Source organism: Mirounga leonina, unplaced genomic scaffold, assembly GCF_011800145.1.
Source record: "Mirounga leonina isolate KUSES-001 unplaced genomic scaffold, KU_Mleo_1.0 Mir_126, whole genome shotgun sequence".
Taxonomy (NCBI): Eukaryota; Metazoa; Chordata; class Mammalia; order Carnivora; family Phocidae; genus Mirounga; species Mirounga leonina.
In genome coordinates, this window is record NW_023270314.1 from 1,908,114 (window position 1) to 1,931,071 (window position 22,958).

Below are 22,958 nucleotides of genomic sequence, written 5' to 3' on the forward strand. Positions count from 1 at the left end.
TATATATATGTAATATATATATAAACTATATATATGTAATATATATATAAACTATATATATATGTAATATATATATATATAATTTCATAAATCTTCTTTTCCAAAATGACTCTGAATATCAGTTAAATTAGCAATCTATGATGAAGAGTACCTTATAATTTTACTCCTCTATAACAGTGATAATTTGAGCCAAAGTGAAATCACCTGAGCTGGTAGGGTCAACCCCACATACTGAGCTATAACTTCAGGGAATGCACAGTCATTGCCTCGATAAGAAACTTAATGGTATAAGAAGATAAGATCTATGTGGAATGATTAATATATTCTTAGAATTTGACACAAAGAATAATTTGTGTTTAATAAAGACTACTACTAGTTCGACACTCGGTTACATAGCATTCCTCACAAATTTAGAGAAAGTTCATTGTATCCGAGGAGATACTTTGTGTATGCACAGAGAGGAAAGAGAGTATATCATTATGATATAGAATTACACTTGTAAAACAGCAAACAGAATTATAATATGCTTTTAGTGGCATCTAAGGAGCACATGGATTTATTAAAAGGATGGTTTCCAGGCTGCGCAGGTTTTTCAGTAAACTACAAGTTAATTCAGTATCAGCTGAAATCTGATGAATGACAAATTTAGAGTTTCTTACATAGACTATAGGCTGTAGTGTTTCATATGATCCAGGCTATATCAAATATAGCTTTTCCCTTTCTCTTTTTTACATAAAAGTAAAATTCAAGAAGTAGTTCAAGTCTGTGAGTCAAACGCAGTTTGCCTAACACTTTTTAAACTAAGTATGTCATCTCATACAGTAAAATGAGTTGGCTTACAGTGTAACAAAGAACAGCTAATATTCTTTTCAGAGAAACTTTTGAGGTTTTATTTTAGATTTTCAAAACTGTTTACTTTTATAGAGAGCAAACCTTAGATTTGAAGTCACAGGAACATTTTTATAAAAACATTTCTGTTGCAAATCTCCTGTGTTATCATTTTGGAATCATAGAACTCTCAAAATAAAGCACAATATTCCATATGTATGCTTTACAGACTGAATATTAATCATTAATATTAATCATTAATATTACATGTTTCTAAGCACACATTTTTAAGTACCTGGACTAGTTTACTTGTTATCATCCCATCAAATTATAATTCTATATTGGCAGAGTGATGACAAGAATTTCAGGCGTGGGTCAACATGGAGAAGACAGTTTCCCCCCCGTGAGGTACATGGAATCAGCATGATGCCTGGGTCCTCAGAAACATTACCGGCTGGATTCAGGTTAACCACAACATCTGGGCAATCGAGGAAAATGACAACGGATGGTATAGTAGTTTTGCATTTCTGCTTATAAAGTAAAAATACCAGTTTAGCAAATGCTAGTATCATTCTCTGACCTTGCATAGCTTTCTGGAACTCTTAAGTTGGTTTGCTCTGCTTGAAGTTTACTTTGCTTTCATCAAAAACCAAACTCTTGTAAACGGCTAATGCATGAACCCATGGCACCTCGTTCACATTTTTAAAAAGAATTTAGAAAATCCTAAAAAGGACAATTTTTGGCTAATGTCCACATCTAGGAAGAACAATACTCATCTGCATGATTTGTGTTTCTTTACTCTTCTATTCTCAAAGTAAAGAATTTGTTTAGTTAGAGGTTGGATTTGGACTAATGGTCCTTAGTGGATGGAAATTAACTCTGTGGTCACCCTACGTGTTTGAATATTGTGAGTTTTATATTTTGTCTTAGAAACCCAGACTTATCAGATCTTTTCACCTCTGACCAAGGCAGAAGGCCTTAAATAAACAAGCACAACTATGAGAAGAGAATTAAACAAACACAAAGCCAACAGTAATTTCCCAATTAGTATTATTTCCTTCTGTGGACATTAGACTTGTGTTACATAATACTTCACAAAGGAAAACAGCCATTCTGAAGGAGAGACCACTTTGAAATAGTAGTCACAAAGTTATTTCTATTTGGGGGGCATTAAAAAAAAATAGATTCCCTCTCTCTTTATTAAGACAATTGCCCAGAGTCATTATTGCTGTTCAAGGTTATAGCTCTCATGGCCCTTAAAATTAGTTCCGATATAGACCGTGATCTCTGATCTACACGTCTTCTCACGTGTAGATATTATGGAACATGCTAACAGAATTCATGAGGAATCTAATGTGATTAAAATTAGTGAAGAAGCTCTTTAATACCTGGAGGGGAAAAAAATCCACTATCCTGAATTCTCTAGGAGCAATCTTCGCTTCAAAAACAGAAGCACCGTGGGGAGCTGCTTTTGTTACAGTCTTCATCTAAGGAGGACCACACAACAACCCGAAAGCACAGTTGAATCACACTGGAATAAATTTTCATTAGTAACTTGGTCTAGTGGGAAGGGATGTGAGTGGCCTATGTCTGAAAGAAAGAAGGTCTACTAATATGTTCAGGATCCCTTTACGCGGGGGATCATCTTTCTCATCTGAGATTCTGTACTCCATCATCCAAGTTCCTCTAAAGCACTTTTCTCCGTTTGCAGTTGCTTCATCAAGACTGCAGAGGTTAGAGAACTCCACTGTTCGCACATACTCATGTTGACAAGCCACACAAAGGAGGCAGCACTGACTTGCTGTGAGTAGCTTTCCTCGGCTGACAAAAGACAAACCACCCCAAAGTGGAACCTACATAGAGTAGGAAATATACACGATACTCTCTGGGATGGCCTAGCGGTCCAGAAGGGAGATCACCCTCTTGGATCGCTAGAGGGTAGAAGACAAGTCTTAGTATCGTAGCTCTGAATCTGGTCTTTCCGATCACCATCTGCCTGCTTTGACTGATGTAAGGTCCCACTGTTGGCGGCCTGGCACTATCTCATTACACATCAGCAGGTCACAGCCCCAGCCACCGTCACCTGCTTTTGAGTAGCATTTTATATGGATGCACGTAGCATTTTACTGAGGACAGTTTGGCACCTTCAGAATGACACACTTCTAAGTGAATATTTTATGTAGGGGAAGCTGAAGTAAGCAGAGATTGATTCTAGTTGGTACACAGAGTCAAATAGCAGAGACAGGAAAATGACTTAGAGGTTGTTTATTATTAAAAACAAAAGGGTAACTGACAATTTTGAACTTTTTGCATGTTGTTTTTCATCGCTGTGATTTATATTTGTTGAAAACAAATATGAGTTTTAAGTAGCTGGGGCTTACAGCATAGGAACAAAGTGAAATTATAAGAATGGCAAATAGGACTAAAACCTTGATTATATCATCATAAGATGCAGGCATTTGTATTTAGAGAAATACTTAGCTGATGAAATCTACTTTCAAGTCCATATAAAAATGGAGTTTGACTGAAAAACATTTGGTGGTAAGACTGTAGTTTCCTGGATTATAAATGTCAAGTGCTCATGAAACTTTTTTAACCTAAAACTGAGTTTTACCAAAATATTCACCATTTATAATAAATTAATATTTTGGAAAAATAATTTTTAGAGCAATATTTAGAACCCAATATGTGCACAAGGATGGGAAGAGGAAGCAGTTATAGGCAGAGGAACAGCTCATCTTGTGCTGTTTATTCATTGCCTTGAACTAAAAGCTCCATGCAATTTATTGTTGGTCTTTGGGGCCTAATATGGGAGCTGGTAGCTGCCTTATTTGGGTCAGTATTTGAAGCTGCTGATAAAACAAAAAGCTTTCTGATAAGAGATTTAATTTCAGAATGTAAAACCTAACATTAAAAATTTAATTATGGTATACAATTTGGCATCTAATTAGGCATGATCTAAAGTATATAATGATTCGGCTAAATAAGAGGCTTTCCAAAATACTGTTTGTAATAGCTTCTACATGATAATTTCCCCAGGAACTGAATACTTCACTAATTTACAAATGACTATTTAATATGTTGAGTAGTGCTTGCTTCTTAGTTCCTGACTGATGGATAGAATTACTCTTTAACTATTTGCAGTCTGTATTTTGTGCATGGCACTCTAGTTCACATTTCCCAGTTTTTACCATTAAATGGGATAAACATATTTATTTACAATAACCTAATCTAGGACAACCAATTTCTATTAGCACTTTTGTTATTAGAAGAATTCAGAACATATCATTTATTGTTTCATTTGTGTCGGGAAGAGAAACTGTGAGCTTTTCCTAAGTATATTATCACAGGAAAGAATCAGTGATGCCACATCACTGATCCAGATCCCTTAAAATATGTCATTTATTACCATTATGTTTTTGTCACAGTTAAACAAAGGTGTCTTTTTAAGAGCTCTAAAAGGTATGAACTCAAATATGACTCTCTTCCATGGAAAAGGCCAACTCAACCAAATTTACTGATGAACAAGCTCTAAATTTTTCAAAAGGATTGCTCACATTTTCTGTGAATACCTTTGTTTCTATTTACCGCCATGCTTTCCACAAACTCGAGCAAATCTTGTTACTTATTAAGTTGGCCTGCACAAAATCGGAGAAGAGCAAATGTTAATTACCTACAGCTCTCGGTCAGATCCTAGCTGACATTCTGGGCACGGGCTCCCAGGGCAGACATAGGCAGGCTGCACGGAGATCACCAACAGTGGCAGAGGGGGATTGTCCAGGCTGGGAGCTGTGGGTAGACTAACGCTGTGCATTAAATATTTTAGATGTCTTTTCCGTCTACTCTACCTAAAGTGCACTACCATCTCAGAAGACGAACAGTGAAAACCTTTGTGAAGACTGAATTCTAAGGACACAACCCCAAGTAATGACTTATTAAGCTGAAAATGTGATCTGGGGGGAGTCAGATATTAAGTTTGATTAGTTTACTACAATTGTAAGAAAATGCTTAAGTCATTTGAATAATAAGCATCATCCACATCCTACATTCTGTACAACAGAGGCTTTTATGAAATGGAGCCACTTGTTTTTTCATGTTTTATTGTAATATACTACGCATTTATGTATTACTGTGTATGTATTTCTTTTTAAATGTGTCTTCTGTAAATGGATATAAATATGATTTTTAAAAAAATAAAATATATGGTTCATGGAGTCTCGAGTGCAAACATTTGACAATCCCAAGTACTGTTTGTATTTTACCATCCCACCATTTTTACAGTTTTTGAATTGTAACAGTCAAATCGATATGTTTCTCCTTCAAGTCTGTCAATACTTAAAGCTGAAAACCTGCCTCTGATCATGTAAAAAGGAATGATTTAACCTGGAACTGGAGCCAAAAATAGTCCTTTAAAGGCAATCAGGGATGTCCTAAATCTTTAGAAATAGCACTGTGATGGCTTGATCTCCTTTTCAATACAAAACAGAGCTAAACTGTTTACAAGAGTCAAAAGCAATTCTTTAAAAAAATTTATAAGGAATAAACATTATCTTCTCTTGCTACCTGTGGACCAAGTCAAAAAAGAAAAAAAACTTCTTTACTAAGAACCACATGTTCATCAGATATCTTGAACCGCCAGCCAGCACTGTTCAGTGAATGTCAACCACTGCGGAGTCTGAGGCTCATTTCCATTGAAAAAAAAAAACAAAACAAAACCCAGAAACCTTTCCCTTTTGTCAATGTAACAGGGCATTAGTCAGACTCATGTATAATGTTATAAGCTTCTAGCCAAGATGGCCTTGTTGCGACTTCCCTGAAGTCAGTCTTATCAGAGGAAATAAATGAAAGACAGAATGATTAACATATATAGTGTATAAAAGTATAGAAGAGTAATCTCTTCCCTGTGGCTTTATTTGGTGGTGTTACTGTTGTTTATTCTTTGTTTATATGGGAGATTTCAAAGTAAAAACCTATTTAATAATACCATTTATCTAACTGCTGATTTTCTGCTGCTTGATCTTATGAAGCGCAAGACCTGTCATTAGTAATTTCCTTTTTGTATTTAATTTGCTATGTTTGCACGTACATTACATTTGTTTTGATGTCTGTTTTTGTTTAACAGATTCAGTCGAAAGGTAATGGTAACAGAAACCCTTTCCATTGTCAATAAAAAAAAAAATACTTCCAGTTCTCTGTTTAATCTTTGTTTTCTAGTCACCTAATGTTTAACAATTTACTTGAACCATAATGCAAATTGTCCTTTTAGCGACTCTCAATCTAATATTTATCTTCAATAGTGAGTCTGCCACAAGAGGGAGCCCTAAACTTGCTTATGAAGGTGATTTTAAATTTTCTAGAAATGTTGCCTGAGCAGAAACAATGGGAAAGAGCTTTCTAAGCTCATCTGATCATGGGGATCTTGACTTAAGGAAATGAAATGTAATATAGAAACTATGATATTATAATAAATGATTTGTATCTACTCTCAATACATGACTTAATCACATAATCAGTTTCTCCCCTTTAGAGATCATCTGGTAAGAAATAGTAATCGTTTATAATAGACTCTAATGTAGAGCAATAAAAAGACCTACCTGTTCCCTCAAAAAAAAGTATAAAATACTCTTCAACGTATAATATAATTTCTGCCAGATTCTAAACTCCATTTAATTTGGATTTTTAAGCTCAGAATCTCAGTAGTTTTCCTTCTGGCCATCTATTAACTTTATGAATTTTCACATTTGTAATGATGAGAGCCTGTTCTCAAATAAAATTTTATATAAATAAAAGTGCTCTTGAAATGTAAAGCAGGTCTAATTTTTATATATTTAATGTATTGTCTTGAACAAAATAACTCAATTGGAAAACACTTTTCCATAGATTTTAAAAGAACATCTTTAAATTTTTCCAATGTCTTACAGTAAAAATTTACATGGAAATATCAAAAGAAGGCCATGCAGACTTTATTTCAGCACATTTAAATATGACTGTATTTTTAGTAACATTATATTGTTATTTTTAAATATATATTTAATCCAGAATATTTTAGGTACAATCTAGTGAAAGTGCTTTATGGTAAGTCTGAAATAGAAAATTCCTTTTCTTTTTCCTCCCAAATTTTAGGCAATCGACAACTCAAGTGTATCTTTCTTGCCCCACTTTTCATCAATGAAAGTAACAGTATTTCTTCTCCAGCCTCATGCACCGTTTTCCAATCCCACTCAACTGGAAAATAACTCAAGCCTGATTGCTAATGTGCCCCTTCAGAATTGATTGCAGGACAAATGTGCAAGAGATCCCACAGATGTACCTTTCACACATGCCTTTGTTTACACCTTGCAAATGAACGATGATATGCATTGAGCTAAAGAATGTGCCATTTCAAATTAACTGAATCTTATATGAAAAAATAAGGTAATACATTTTAAACATTAAAAATGTTATTATTTGTTAAGATTACAGTTGTGATTATGAGTAAAATGTACCCAAGAGAAAAGACACTTTAAGGAACCCGACAGCTTCAAATTATAAGTTGAATGTCTATCTAGTTGGTTTAATTCAGGCTACTAAAAAAACTAAAGAGAACAGTTAGCTGACTATATTTTTTCAGGTATAAACAACCAAGAAACCAATTTAAGCAAACAGGACCTTCCTTTGAGAAGCCATTTATTTATACAGCCTATGGTCCAAAAAAAAAGCTATCATTTTCAGAATGTCTTACACTGGTTGTAAGTAATTTTTATGAAACAAGTAAATAAGCTCTTACGTGTTATCTCTCAAGTATATTTCGTGCCCAGACTATTACGTTAGGACAGCTACTCTTAAAAATAATGTTCCTGATGGACTGAAAGATTGGGAAATACTTTGAGCACCATCAAAGACTCAGTGAGCATGGTATATTTTTTTACTTTAAATGTATTCTTTGATAACTGATATCAGGTAGAATCCTAAGTAATCCTAAGTAAATCACATATTTAACTCTATCAAGTTACTCTGGCTAACTGGCACATTATCATAAGCTTAGTAACAAAGACTCATTTTCAATTACTTTTCTTAATTTCTCAATACTTTTCTATAAGTTTAAATGGAAAAATGTGTTTGGAGGTCACAATATTTTTTTTTAGTGAGTTATTATTTAAGAATTAGAGATTTCACATAAAAATCTGGATTTGGGGTTTCTTAAAAATTCCTGGTCTTTAGCATAATGTAAAAACTTTTACATTTCTTCCTTAAGAACTTTCCTTGTCAGTTTACCCCATTTCTGTGTCATTTGCTTGTTTTGATAGGAAGCTGGAATCATTAAGTGTACAGTTTAAGAACCTGAGACAGGAGGAGGAACTCCAAACAGCTCTCATCTCCATGACAAAGAGATCGGATTAAATGACCTCTAGGATCTGTCAGGCATGTGATTTTCCTTCACTAAAAATGGCCTGAAGGCAGAGCTGTACTCTGGTATCCAACCTTCCCTCAGGAAATGTATGACGAGACAGATCCTCCTATCTAGAAAATCATCTGTCTAGATGATTACCTAAAACCTCCCATGTTATCAATTTCATTTAAAATAACGGGGCATGGGGACATCTCAAGAATATTAGAAAATACTCAGAATTTCTGTAAGAAAAATGATAATTATTTTTGGACTTCAACTTGAGTTTTAGGTTTTGGGTCAAAGCTAGAGATTCCTCATTTCAGGAAGTAGCTCTATATTAATGTGTCTCTTTCAATTAAAATATTTGGGGGGTTCAGTTTTTAAAAATCATACATTAGATATATTTTTCTTAAAGTGCTAGACAACCTTTAAGGAGCCATGTTATAGGCAACTGAAAAAGATGCTCTTTGGATCTAATCAAACAGAAGGCACAGGTCTTTCACTAGGCTTCAAGTATTGTTTTTTAGACCAAGCTTTACAATTCGTATTTCAGTTTGCAATTTCTATTTAAATATTTATTTATGGGAAATAATTCCAAAAATTTGACTCCAGTTAGAAAATGGATTCAAATTGACTCAAAATAGGGAAAAAAGTCATGATGACTGCTTCAGCACTTCTTCTATGTGCCCAAAAATGCTGGGGTCTTCAATTGTAGGTGTTATCTGGAAAGAAAATATGAGTCAGGTGAATGCTCTTCCTTGAACCCCTTTCCCTCTCCCTATAATTAAACAATTACCTGCAATACTGCATTCTCCATTTTCTTATAAAGGCATATAGAAATGTTCAAAAAAGGGGACTCCAAATTTAATATTTTAAAATGTATATATAGTCTTCCAGAGTAATAAACTGTTCAGTTAGCAAAACTATAGGTCCTAAGTGGAATTTCTCTAGAATCCCTCTAATGAGCCTTTCTATGTGCCTCTCTAGAAATATATATATATATATATTTGTATTTACAACTACTATTTACTGTTGCCTCACTTTCTGTTAGATCTTGAGGATTAAAGACATGTATATCTATGCACATATAAAGTGCACCAAAATTCGAAGAATATATATACTTGAATTAGCCTAATGTTTGCCAAAATAATTTTCACTCAGAACAGGAGACATAATTAGCATATGCACCAGTTAGAACTGCTTAAGCATGCATAACCAGCCTCAATTGTTTGCTTTCTCATTCAGTAATAGACATTAATGACTACAATGAAGGAAGTTGTATCTTTAATTCAGTAAGATTGCGTTCCCACAAGTTGTTGGAATTTAACTGACGTATTTACTAATAGTAAAAGTACTTCCACACACTGGTACTCGAAGCATATGGTGTTAATTAATCTGTGTTTCCACAACCCTCATTCCTAGAGAGTGGCTATGCAGTTTCCCCCTTAACATTAAAAAAATGTTAATGCCAAAGAAGTGGGGGAGAAATATTTCAGAACCTGGCATATAACATTTTTGATAATTTACCTTATAGGGCTTGCCATTGACGAGGGCAGACAGAGCCGACCGGGGAATTTTGCCAGACCTCGTTTTGGGTAACTGTTTGACAAACACTGCATTTCGAAAAGCAGCCACAGGGCCAATGCTCTGTCTCACATGGTTTATAATCTCTTCCAAAACTTGTTCCTCTGTTGTATTTATATCTAGGGAGAAAGTCCAGATGATAAGAATTGAATTAACCTTCGTTAATCATTCAGGGCTCAAACACTCAGGAAGGACAAAGCTTTCTCACCTTTTCTCAACACACAGAGCGCTAAGGGCACATGACCTTTCAAAGGATCTTCCTTGCCGACAACAGCGCAGTCGGCCACAGTACCGTGGGAAAGGACTGACTGTAAGAAGGAAAAGCATCCATTTAGAAAATATATGTGTGCATATATAAGAATATATATGCACACACACGTATGTATGTATTTCAATTGGGAAAAAAGTACATGTCAGAGAACTGAAAACCTAAAACCTATAGCTAGTTGCCTGTGTGGAAATCACTGCTGATTCACAATTCCTATCATTAAAACTGGGGTGAGAGAACTGTTAGGACCCCCATGGTAGTCACTCAGTAAAGGCTAACTGTAATTAAGACAAATTGCTTTGCTTACCTGGAAAGTGAGGGAACTGCTTCTTTGTCTCACTTGCTCATTAATGGGGTCGGGGGCAAATACGCAGCAGTCACTACATGGAAACAAACTGCAGTGGGCATCCGAAAGCAGATGACCTCATGGTGATCTGGCTTCAGTGCTGGCTACCATAAGCGGACTCTCCAGAGAAATCCAAGGCAGCCCCATGACTAAACGGTGATTTTATTTCTGTATCTGTTACTGAGCAATGAACAGAGCATTTCTTTTGTTGAGTGACCACCCATCCAGAGAGGATTTTCCGACTTGAAAGAAAAGGCTGGGCATGGCATGAAGCTCTGACATCGGATAATCACCCCTGTCAAGGAATCATTTTCATACTGCTTACCCTGAGCTCTAAATATCTTAAAGAACAAAGCAGCTATCTATCTGGAATCACAAGAACCCATAGAGTAACCACATGAAATACAGAAGCTTAGGGTTAAAAAAGCATTTCTACCGTGATGGTACTTTTAAATGATTGTTCAAAATATCCTCTTCTGAGAGAGTGATGGGTCTTTCAGTGACTGCAAATCTCTAATAGCTAGAGAAAACAGTGGGCAATATACCAACAGCTCATTTGGCACTTCTCATTCTTTCAACAAACAGTTACTAAATCCTTCTCTGTTCCAACCACTGCACTAGGCCCAGTGGTGAGCAAAAACAGGTGGAGCACCATCTCAGGGTGCTTACAGCCTAATGGATGAGGGCAATATTAATAAACAATCACGAGTACTTAGTATTATGAATGTTTAAATATAAAAGTGATAAGGGTTCTGGAGAGCTAGCCTGGTTTTTATGAAAGCCATAGCAGAAGTAGTCAAAAAAACGGGTTTTTATAGGAAATATATGGCAAAAGCAGGAGGATAAATACCGGTCTCAGAGAAGCCTTCAGGAAATGACAATGAGTTCAGGTTTACAGGATGAGTAGATGCTGATTAGGCAAGATGGAGAGGCGGGGCAAAGCCCTGAGGAAGGACTAGGCACAAACCATTCAAACCTGAAAGAGATTAATGTGGAGGGAAAGCAGAGAACAAGACTGAGAAAGGAGCAAGAAGAGATGAAGGTGTAGAGGTAGAGAGGGGCTGTGCTAAGGACTTCCAATTTATTTTAGTAACACTGGAAAGGCAATAAAGCATTTTCGGGAGTTGAGGAGAGACAAGATTTTTTTTTAATAGACTTTATTTTTTAGAGTAGTTTTAGATTCACAGCGAAATTGAGTGGAAAGCACAGAGATTTGTCATATATGTCCTGCTTCCATATATGCGCAGCCTCCCCCACTCTCAAAATCCCTCACCAGAGTGGCATATTTGTTAGAATTGATGAACCAACATCAACACATCATTCTCACCTTAGGCCATAGTTGACGTTAGAGTTCACGCTTGGTGTTATACATTCTGTGGGTTTTATGATGTGTGTCCACCATTATATTGCATTTCACAGAATAGTTTCCCTGCCCTAAAAAATCTCCTGTGCTCTGCTTATTTATTCTTACTTCCTGCTAGCTGTTGGCAAACATTGATCTTCTCAGAGTCTCCAAAGTCCTTTTTCAGAATGCTGGAATCATATAGTATGTAGTCTTTTCATTGGCTTCTTTTACTTCAGAGTGTATTTTGAAAAACAAATTTACTTTGGGTTCATTGTAGAGAACAAATAGAGGATTGTTAAGGGTGAGTATTACAGTTTGTTGAAATCGCCCATGAGGCTACCATAGTAGACCAAGGCTATGACAGTGGGTATGAAGATTCTAGAGTTTCTTTAGAGGTAAAATGAACACAATTTTATGATAAATTGGATATGGGGCAAGAAGAAGGTAGAGAAGCTAAGGATGATTCTGTGCTTTTTGGCTTGAACAGCTGATTGGATAGTGGTGCCATTTTCTAAGCCAGAAAATACTAGTGAAGGTTAGGCTTGGAAGGAATGATCATGTATCAAATCTTAGAGATGTTCCACAGAAGCACCTTGGAGATATCTGAGTGGAGGAGTTGAATCTGATGGGAGTCTTAATCTGGAGATGCACATTTGAATGTCACTAAATGCAGAGATGGTAATGAAAGCTATAGACATTGATTAGATCAGTTAGGGAGAAAGCAGTGAGAAGAGTGAGAGCTTTAAGGAACGCCACCATCTAACGGCTACATGAAAAAGGAGGACCTGCCAAACTAGACTAAAAAGGCACAACCGGAGAGATAGGAGAAAAACCCACAGAATCTAGGACACGCCACTTTCAAGTCCCAAAGTTTCCGTGAATTCTTCTTTCTTTTAATTATGCCAAGTTGAAAATGAGCTGTCTCTTCTCTGAGGTCCTGGAAGACTCGGTGAACTAGTAGCCTGTGCACCACCTGACACAGCCCCTAGTGAAACAGAAATCAACACCTCCTCGATCCTCTTGTTACCATCCACGTTGAAGGACTGAGGTGTAAGAGTTGCCATCCACATAGTTTTTGACTCTTATACTGCTGAGGATAGTATGTGTTAAATGACTTTTGTGCTGTACATTTTATTAACTTCATTGCTGAGACAGAGATATGCACCTCATCCTCCATTAATTGGGCCTCACTAAAAAGCTTCTGCAAAACACCAACGATACAGGCCATACACCACCATCTTCTCCCAGGGCTTCAATCTGAACTCTCAAAGTGCTTTCAACAGCTTTCCCATTTATTAAGATTTTATTTACAGTTTAGGTCCATATGCTTAGAGACAAATATTTATTGCCAGAGATTTGTACTGGTAGTTAGTAGAGTCAGTCACAGTCTTTGGAAGAGAATATTTTGTCTATAGCAGATAGGATATAAACTTGGTAGGCCCATTGCTCTGATTCCGATTTAGGATTCCCTTAAGGAGTACAGAAAAAATTTTACCTGCCTAACCAGAGTTTTGATTGTCAAAAAAAAAAAAAAATTATTAAAGTTTTCACTGGTGCCATAAGCCTCTCCTAGTTTTTAAAATGCCAATGTATCTGGGGGCCTGGGTGGCTCAGTTGGTTGAGCGACTGCCTTCAGCTCAGGTCATGATCCTGAAGTCCCTGGATTGAGTCCCGCATCGGGGTCCCTGCTTGGCGAGGAGCCTGCTTCTCCCTCTAACCCTTCCCCCTCTCATGTATTCTCTCTCTCTCATTCTCTCTGTCTCAAATAAATAAATAAATCTTTAAAAAAAAATGCCAATGTATCTGTTTAAATTACTATTAAAAAAAATCGATCATCCAGGTATTTTGTCACCTAACTGGTATAATTTTAACTAAATCAAACAGCAAATCTTGTAGTTTGCCCTTCTTTCACCTTATTGTTTTAATTTCGCCATGTTTCCATCCTCAGTGTTAGTATGTTTAGAAGTGGTTGGGAAAACGCTGACTGCTTTTCCATATGGGCTGAGTATTTTAAACTCAAAAGTAATATATAACACAGTTCTCTACAATATCAAAGTTTCAGATTTTTTGTCTAGTTTGTGGACAAACTCTTAAAAATCTGTGAACAACATAATCATTTACCAGAATTTTATGTCATCTGTAAATGAAGTTCATTATTATAGTGGATAAAATATTAATCAGCATTAAAATGATGCCATAAAGGGAGGGATACAGCTTTCTATGTTGGCTCCACAAGTAATATTTACATGCCAAATTATGATTTCAACAACTGAGTCATTAAAAAGGAAAGCATCAAAGTATGTCTTGGCAACATTTAAGGGACAGAAGCCAAACAAATGTCCTATGGGGGTAAAAATATCAAAAGCCACTTTCGTATATGTCCTCCAGGTACAATCCATAAAGCATCCGTGATTAACTGACAGTTAAGAACTGAAAAAATGATACAACTTGAGAGATAACTGTCTCACCAAAAGTGTGCAATGGTTCCAACTTACGACTTTTTGCCTTTAGGATGGTGTGAAAGCGATATGTGTTCAGGAGAAACTATACATCAAATCTTGAATTTTGGTCTTTTCCCAGGCTAGCAGTATGCAGTACACAATCCTTTCTTGTGATACTGAGATGCTTCTTGTCTTATGGTATTATTTCTCTCGCATTTTTTTCTTATTTTGTAATATTCCAAGCATCATTTATTCATAGTGGATAGGGATGATCTGTAAATCTTCTTTGTCCTTATATCTTGAAAATGTATTTATTTTGTCAAATTTGATTGATAGATTAACTATATGTAGAGTTACTATTTAAAATCCTTTCCCACTCAAATTTGATAGCATTTTCCACTGTCTTTTAAATTTTTTTTTAATTTAAATTCAATTAATTAACATATAGTGTATTATTAGTTTCAGAGGTAGAGTTCAGTGATTCAACAGTCTTCTATAACATCCAGTGTTCACTAAACCCCTTCCCTCCTTAATGTCCATCACCCAGTTACCCCATCGCCCAAGCCCCCTCCACTCCAGCAACCCTTACTTTGTTTCCTATGATTAAGAGTTTATGATTATGGTTTGCCTCCCTCTCTGATTTCACCTTGTTTTATTTTTCCCTCCCTTCTCCTATGATCCTATGCTTTTGTTTCTTAAATTCCACATATGAGAGAGATCATATGATAATTGTTTTTCTCTGACTGACTTATTTTGTTTATCCTCTAGTTCCATCCACATCGTTGCAAATGGCAAGATTTCATTTTTCTGATGGTTGAGTAGTATTCCACTGTGTGTGTGCATATATATATATATATACACACCACATCTTTATCCATTCATCTGTTGATGGACATCTGGGCTCTTTCCATAATTCGTCTATTGTTGACATTGATGCTATAAACATTGGGGTGTAGGTGCCCCTTCAGATCACTACATTTGTATCCTTGGGGTAGATATCTAGTAGTGCAATTGCTAGGTCATAGGGTAGCTCTATTTTCAACTTTCTGAGGACTCCCCCATACTATATTCCAGAGTGGCTACAACCAGCTTGCATTACCACCAACAGTGTAGGAGGGTTCCCCTTTCTCTGCATCCCAGCCGACATTAGTTATTTCCTGACTTGTTAATTTTAGTCATTCTGACTGGTGTGAGGTAGTATCTCACTGTGGTTTTGATTTGTATTTCCCTGATGCCGAGTGATGTTGAACACTCTTTCAAGTGTCTGTTGGCCATTTGTCTTCTTTGGAGAAATGTCTGTTCATGTCTTCTGCCCATTTCTTGATTGGATTTTTAGTTCTTTGGTATTTAGTTTGATAAGTTCTTTATAGATTTTGGATACTAGCCTTTTATCTGAATAGACATTTGCAAATATGTTCTCCCATTCTGTTGGTTGTCTTTTGGGTCTGTCAACTGTTTTATTTGCTGTGTAGAAGTTTTTTATCTTGATGAAGTCCCAGTGTTCATTTTTGCCTTTGTTTCCCTTCCCTTTGGAGACGTGTCTAGCAAAAAGTTTCTGCGACCAAGGTCACAGAGGTTACTGCCTGGGTTCTCCTCTAGGATTTTGATGGATTCCTGTCTCACATTTAGGTCTTTCATCCATTTTGAGTCTATTTTTGTATATGGTATAAGAAAATGGTCCAGTTTCATTCTTCTGCATGTGGCTATCCAATTTTCCCAACACCATTTGTTGAAGAGACTGTCTTTTTTCCACTGGATATTCTTTCTTGCTTTGTCGAAGATTAGTTGATCGTAGGGTTGAAGGTCAATTTCTGGGTTCTCTGTTCTGTTCCATTGATCTATGTGTCTGTTTTTGTGCCAGTACCACACTGTCTTGATGATTACAGCTTTGTAATAGAGCTTGAAGGGGGTACTCTCATTTTTGTGTATATTTTAATGGATTTGAAAGATTCTATGACTTTAGTGGGTTGAATTACACAGATTTTTCAATTATGTTTTTAAGTATTTTAATTTTAGAAGTATTAGTTTAAATCAAGCACCTTCATAAGATGCAGGATCCAGTCTTTGGTAGGAGATTGCCTCTGCAGTGGGAAGAAGAATGCTTCTTCATTCCCTCTGATATTGGAGTCATCTAGGAAACTGTTAGATTCCACATTATCATCATATTCATATTTGTACTCAGGAAAATATTCAGCAATTTTACAACTATTTAAAACCAGTAGTCATTTAATGCTGGGTAGAAGTGAAATTACATGGCATCTTTGCTGAATACACACTTTATGGAAATATATTCAATCCTGAAGAAATCACTCCTAAAAATAGCAAACAAAATAGCTAACCTGGAAAACAAACAGTGAAACTTTGGTTCGAATAACCTGCCAAAGGGCAAACAATGAACACTGCTCTAGGATTTAAGTGCCGTATTTTAACAGTTCCCAAGGATACTAGTTGGATTATTTAGCAAAATGAAACTTAAACTACAAGTGAAAGAATGAAACCAGGGATACTAATTTGTTCCCTGGAGGTGTCTTTGCATGAAAGCCTGACCACAACAGTGAAAGAGAACCAAGTAAGAAGGACCACATTAGCTCCTAGTAATTTGGGCTCATAAGGCCTGAATTAGCAGATTTCAGACCCAGTTTTTTTAAGGACACTTTGAACTTCCACTGAAGTATCCCAAGTGTCTGGCTAGATGCCAGGCTCTCAAACATTAATCAACTTTTCAAATAGATATGATTATTACTTAATAGTTACAGAAGGCCCTTACATGTGTTGAGATCTGCAAGGATAAGATGCTCTTAAATTTATAAAAGCTATTCTAGAACTGTTTTCTTATGATGAGAACAGAAAAGAACATACAGTTTCCTGAAATGTGTTTAATGTAGTAATTTTAATAGAATTTGTTTGATTTAGTCTTATGTAAGGTAATGCACTTGTCATATTTTACTTTAAGAAACTGGAAAGACACAGATTTTCACACTATATAAAAACAACATTCAGTCTATTTTTAGTTATTACAAATGAGAGTCCCGTGAATTAAGACCCTCAAATCCTACTTCAAAAACTCAAAGTGGAATCCAACATTCAGAATTGACAATTGAGAATCCTGGTGAGAGTCCTGGAAAGCATTTACAAATAAAGTAAGCTTTGGCCCTTTAATAAATGTTGGTTATGTCATCAATAAAACCAATAAAAATATGTATGTAAAAACATACACATTAATTATCAATGTTAAGCAATTTTGCTAGGAGGTGAGAAAAATCCAGTAAAGAATGTTAGTTCAAAACTCTCTAACAAATGCCAACATAAAGAAGACAAACCTGATATGAATTGAGGTATTAACTTCCTTATTAGACATAAATATATGATAGAGTTAATCATTTAATTCATATAAAGGGAGACGTTCACTTCAAGAAGGCTTTAAGGCTGACAGGTGTCCTATTACGTGCTGTAAGTACTCCAAGACCTAGTGACAAAATTCCTGTTGGAAACTATTGATTCTAGCATGCTTTTTTTTTTTTCAATTTTGTCATTTTACTGCCTACCTTCTGCCTGCCTCATTCTCTGATTACATACAGTGAAAAGGATGTCAGTAGAAACATATTAAAGCATATATTTAAATAGGTTGACACTTGTCTTTTTGTTCTAAAAATAAAAGAGAGAACCAAGAACTTTGACTGATTATAAAAGCCTTGCATATGTAATCTCCATATTTTGATTAGCTGTCTCTGCCAGAAATGCAGGTGAATATTAGAAGTAATCTCCTACAGGCAAGAAATTAAAAGTTCATGCAACCAGAACCACCTTTTGCCAACACACCAAAATACATGAAGTGTAAATTTCAATTTCAGGTTATCACAAAATTCACAGTAGGTTAAAAATAAGATAATATTATGATAGCACACAAAGCCACTTATTCTAAAATATTATATAAAGAAGTTCTTTCCTTTTACTCAAATACTATTACATTGTCACACACACAAAGCTGACATGACAAGAAGCGTTAAGCTATTTTGTTTTCGCTGAAGGTTAAGTATGACTTTCAAAGAAGGTGACCATCTTCAAATTATAGGAAGGAGAACTAAACTTTGATTCTGCACACTCTGATTCCACTGAATTATTTTTAAACATTGTCTTTCATTTAAACTTCAGTTTGCTCTATTCCATTTAAAAGTTATTCTGGGTTTGGTTCTGGAAAAGATGGAATAAATATGTTCCATCTTATCACTTTTACTAATTGCAATGAAAAACTCTGGCTAAAAAACCAGATCGATGACTCTATTAAAATTATAAGAACTCGAGACACAACCCTCTTTTTTGTTTGTTTCTTTGGAGGTTTTGGGTTTTGCTGTCATTATGGTTTGTTTCTTTCTTTGTTTTGCCTCCTATAAACTCTGGCCTGGGTGCTAGAGTAGACCAAAAGGTGCAACTGCCAATAAGTGCAGACAGAAAAGCCCTAAGAAATGTCTGCCTTTATAGAGGCCCAGGGAAAGGACAGAGGATCTGGGAAATAATCCTTTTCATTTTACCTCCCTGCTCCAGGTGAACACCAACAAAGAAGCAGTGCCCTTCTTCCTTCCTACAGAGCTGTAACAACCATATTGACTCTCAGCACCCTGCTCCAAGTGAATGCCAGCAAGGGTCCTTCCCCTTCTCCACTACTGGTGTACAGCCTGTGGGATGAAACCCTGAGGGACCCCCCGCCCCAAACACATGCACACACTCTAAGGGAGCCTAGAAAGATTCAGAGCCATTTGCGCTGCTGCCCCCTCCCCCCCAAGAGCAGCTATCCAGTCCCTGAGTAGATCCCTAATTTGCTCTGCTCTACACTAAGCAAGTGCTACCAAAGAGACAGTCTCATCCTCTGCCCAGGGATGCTGTGCACGTACAACATGCAGTATTGACCCCTGATAAGAAGACAGGGAACACAAAGCCCCAACTTTTTACCCAAAAGAACAGCAATGGGGATCCTTGGAAATCAGAAAGTGAAGAGTAGATTATGGAGAGGAAGGAGCTGGAGAGAAAGGGATATTTTAAATCTGTGTATGAAGTCCTGAGCCTACCCCAGATTCGTGCATGCATGAATCCAACCAGATTCAGCACAGTGTAGATTCTGAACACTTAACTCAAGTTTCAGATTGGCCTCTAGGAGAGACACAAGTGAGATGGACCAAAATAGCACTGCAAAGACTGAAAATCAAATTGACATTGGAACCACAGTTCACAAAAAGTGAGTAAGGACAGGTGGTCTGTTCTTAACTAAAATAAGTAATCACAAGAACACAAATCCAGATGATTTAAACAGGATCCAGAATCTCATAATGTAATACTCAAAATATCTAGGATAAAAATCTAAAGTTACTGGACATAAAAGGAATCAGGAAAACCTAAACATCTCTTAAGAAAAAAGACCATCAATCAATAGATGCCAATGCGAAGATGACCCAAATATTAGAATGATCAGACAAAAATTTTAATGCAGCTATTATAATGGTGGCAGAAGGATAAAACTTTCCTGGATTCCTCATTGCTCCTATAAAAACCTCTAGCCTCCTGAGAATTTTCAAATACCATGAGAATTTGATCTATTGCTGTTTGCCAGGTTAATGGCTCTGATCTGAAAGGATAATAAAACTTTTCTAATTTCCCTGGGAAGGCAAAATTATTAAAGTCTGGACTAGACTAGATCCCTAGGTTAAACTCACAGTGTGCTGGGGAGACTGGCTCAGTAGCTTCCTAGGTATTTACATGTCAAAAAAAAGATGAAGCCTCAGAACTTGGAAACATTTCTAAATTTTAAGAGTTGAGACACACAGGGCTATCTGGCTCCTGGAGAGATTTTATTTACATATCAAAGAGTTGGAATTTGGAATAAGGCCCTTATGTTTGGAAGGAGACCTTCTGATGAGGGGTGGAAGATGAATGTCTCCTTGCTCTTCATAAGCCGACAAAAATTATCTTCCTCATCTCTCATCTATGAAGTGTCTGGCACTTATGTGCGACCGAAGGCTAGAACCTAAGAGGGCAATGACACACTAATTATCAAGAAATCTGTCTTTGACCCATAACACCTCATTTGCACATTCAGTATAAAATTAACAAAAGATGAGTCTTAAAAACTCAACAATAGCCATGGCGCAAGAAGAATGGGCAAACATTCTTGGAATAAAAGGAAACACAGAAGTTTTCAGTAAAGAAACAGAAGCTACAAAAAAAGAATGAAATGACTTAAAAGATAGGAGATGGGGTATAGGAGTGGAATGAAGAACAGGCAAAAAGAAAACTAATAAACTGATAGGCATAAATATATAAATAATTTGTTTAAATGTAAATGATCTAAAAACATCAGTTAAAAGATAAAGATTGTCAGATTGGATAAAAATAAAAATAAGACCCAACTGTATGCTATCTACAAGAAGTCCATAGGAAGCATAATAATCTAGATGATGGATCTGTATGGATCCATAATGATCCAAATGAAAGGATGGCAAAAAATAAATGATTCAAATGCTATTCAAAAAAAAAAAAAAATGGAATGGCTATGTGATTACCACACATAACTAACTTCAGAACAAAGAAAATTACTATAGATGTTTTAAAAAAATCACCCAGGGGCGCCTGGGTGGCTCAGTTGTTAAGCGTCTGCCTTCAGCTCAGGTCATGATCCCGGGGTCCTGGGATCGAGCCCCGCATCAGGCTCCCTGCTCTGCGGGAAGCCTGCTTCTCCCTTCTCTCACTCCCGCTGCTTGTGCCCTCTCTCGCTGTGTGTCTTTCTGTCAAATAAATAAATAAAATCTTTAAAAAAAAATCAATACATTGTAACCAAGTAAAGTTTATCCCAGTGATGCAAGGCTGAACATTTGAAAATTAATTAATGCAATTCATGTATTAAAAGGCTTAAAAAAACACATGATCATATCAATAAAAGTATAAAAAGCATTTGGCAAAATTCAGCATTCATTCAAGATTTTTTAAAATATCTCATCAAATTAGGAACAGATTGAACATCTTAACTTGATAAAGTTTATCTACAGAAACACCTACAGGAAACAACATTCTTAATGGTAAGGTACTGAATGTTTTTACCCTAAGATCAGAAACAAGACAAGGGTGTCGGTTCTCACCACTGTTATTCCATATCATACTGCAAGTTTAAGCCAGTTCAAGAAGGCAAGAAAAAGGAATAAAAGGCATTTAGACTGAAAAGAAAGCAATGAAACTATCTCTATTCACAGACAACATGATTTTCTATATAGGAAATCTCAAGAATCTATAAAAAAATGCATTACCAGTTCAAGGAAGTCAATAGTATTTCTATCCACTAGCAATGAATATTTAGAAACTAAAACTTAAGATTGTATTTACAATAGTTTAAAAATTAAATACTTAAGTACAAATCTGTATACTAAAAAGTGTAAAATGTTGATGAAACATATCAAAAAAGACCTAAAGAAATGGAGGTACATATAAAATTATTGGATTAGAAGATTCAGTATGGATCAGATATCAATTTTTCCCAAAAGAATCTATAGATTTAATCAGTCCCAATAAAAATCCATTGTAACTACAAAAGGTTCATTTGAAATATATATGGAAAAGTTAAGAAACTAGAACATCCAAAACAATTCTGAAAAAGAAGAGCAAATGTGGATACTATTCAACTTTAAGGCATTCCATGAAGCTATAGTATCAAGACAGAATAGTATTGGTAAAAAGATAAACATGTAGAATAATGAAACAGAAGAGATACTCTAGAAATAGATCCACTCAGATACTGTCAGCTGATTTGGACAAAGGTGCAAAGGAAATGCAAAGGAGAAATGCAGTCTTTGCAATAATTGATTCTTGGAACCATCGACATCTATATTAAAAAATAATAATAATCCTCAACTTACATCTTGCACCATACACACACATGAGAACTCAAAATATAAATATAAACTGATATAAAATGTAAAACAATAAAGCAAATGTAAAGCATGAAACTATAAAATTCTTAGGTCAAAACAAAGGAGAAATATTTATGACCTTGGGTTAGGAAAGAGTTCTAAGATATAACGCCCAAATTATGATCTGTCAAAGAAAAAAATTAGTGAATTTGATTTCATCATTATGAAAAATACTTCTGCTCTGTTAAGGACACTTTTAAGAGAGTAAAAAGACTAGTCACAGACTGGAAGACAATATTTGCAAATCATGTATCAGATAAAGGACTCTCAAAACTGAAGAATAAGAAAACAACCCAATTTTCAAAGAATGGGCAGAATATTTCAACAGGTATTTTACAAAAGAAGATACGTGGATGAGACATAAGCATGTCAAAAGATGCTCAACATCATTAAGTCATTATGGAAAAGTAAATTAAAAGTAATGTGATACCATTACACATCTAATAGCATGGTTTAAATAAAGAATAATGATAACACCAAGTGTGGATGAAGATGGGAAGAAACAGAAACCCTCAAACACTGCTGGTGAGAATGTAAAATTGTGCAGCCACCGAGAAAACAGTTTGACAGTTTCTTATAAACTTAAACATACACTTACCATATAACCCAGCCAACTCACTATAGATATTTATCCTGGAAAAATAAAAACAAATTTTGCCCCAAAACCTGTACATGAATGTATATAACAGAATTATTTAAAGTTGTTTCAAACTAGAAACAATCCAAATATCCTTCAGTGAGTGAATGGATACAGAAACTGGTTAGTACATCCACAAGTGGAATACTACATAGCAATATAAACGGACAAATTATGATACACACAAAAAC

At 35.7% G+C, this 22,958-nt stretch overlaps 2 protein-coding genes across 10 annotated transcripts in view; one reads left to right on the forward strand and one right to left on the reverse strand.

The window, feature by feature from the left end:
• PPFIA2 (PTPRF interacting protein alpha 2) overlaps positions 1–5,182 on the forward strand; it is a 467,879-nt gene extending 462,697 nt beyond the window's left edge. For all 5 annotated transcript variants that reach the window (XM_035002058.1, XM_035002061.1, XM_035002059.1 and 2 more), the window contains 3 exons: positions 1,177–1,336; positions 2,540–2,631; positions 4,655–5,182. In XM_035002058.1, coding sequence (XP_034857949.1) covers positions 1,177–1,336; positions 2,540–2,598 — 219 coding nt within the window. In that variant the 3' untranslated portion in view covers positions 2,599–2,631; positions 4,655–5,182. The remainder of the gene's footprint in view (positions 1–1,176; positions 1,337–2,539; positions 2,632–4,654) is intronic.
• A 1,513-nt stretch (positions 5,183–6,695) lies between these two features.
• The window catches only part of ACSS3 (acyl-CoA synthetase short chain family member 3), a 136,208-nt gene continuing 119,945 nt past the window's right edge, over positions 6,696–22,958 (reverse strand). For 3 of the 5 annotated variants that reach the window (XM_035002064.1, XM_035002063.1, XM_035002065.1), the window contains 3 exons: positions 9,990–10,089; positions 9,725–9,900; positions 6,696–8,919 (listed from right to left, as the gene is read on the reverse strand). In XM_035002064.1, coding sequence (XP_034857955.1) covers positions 8,851–8,919; positions 9,725–9,900; positions 9,990–10,089 — 345 coding nt within the window. In that variant the 3' untranslated portion in view covers positions 6,696–8,850. Of the gene's footprint in view, positions 8,920–9,724; positions 9,901–9,989; positions 10,090–10,603; positions 11,372–22,958 lie in introns of those variants that run through there. The other 2 variants (XR_004678705.1, XM_035002066.1) reach the window with 2 other exon arrangements.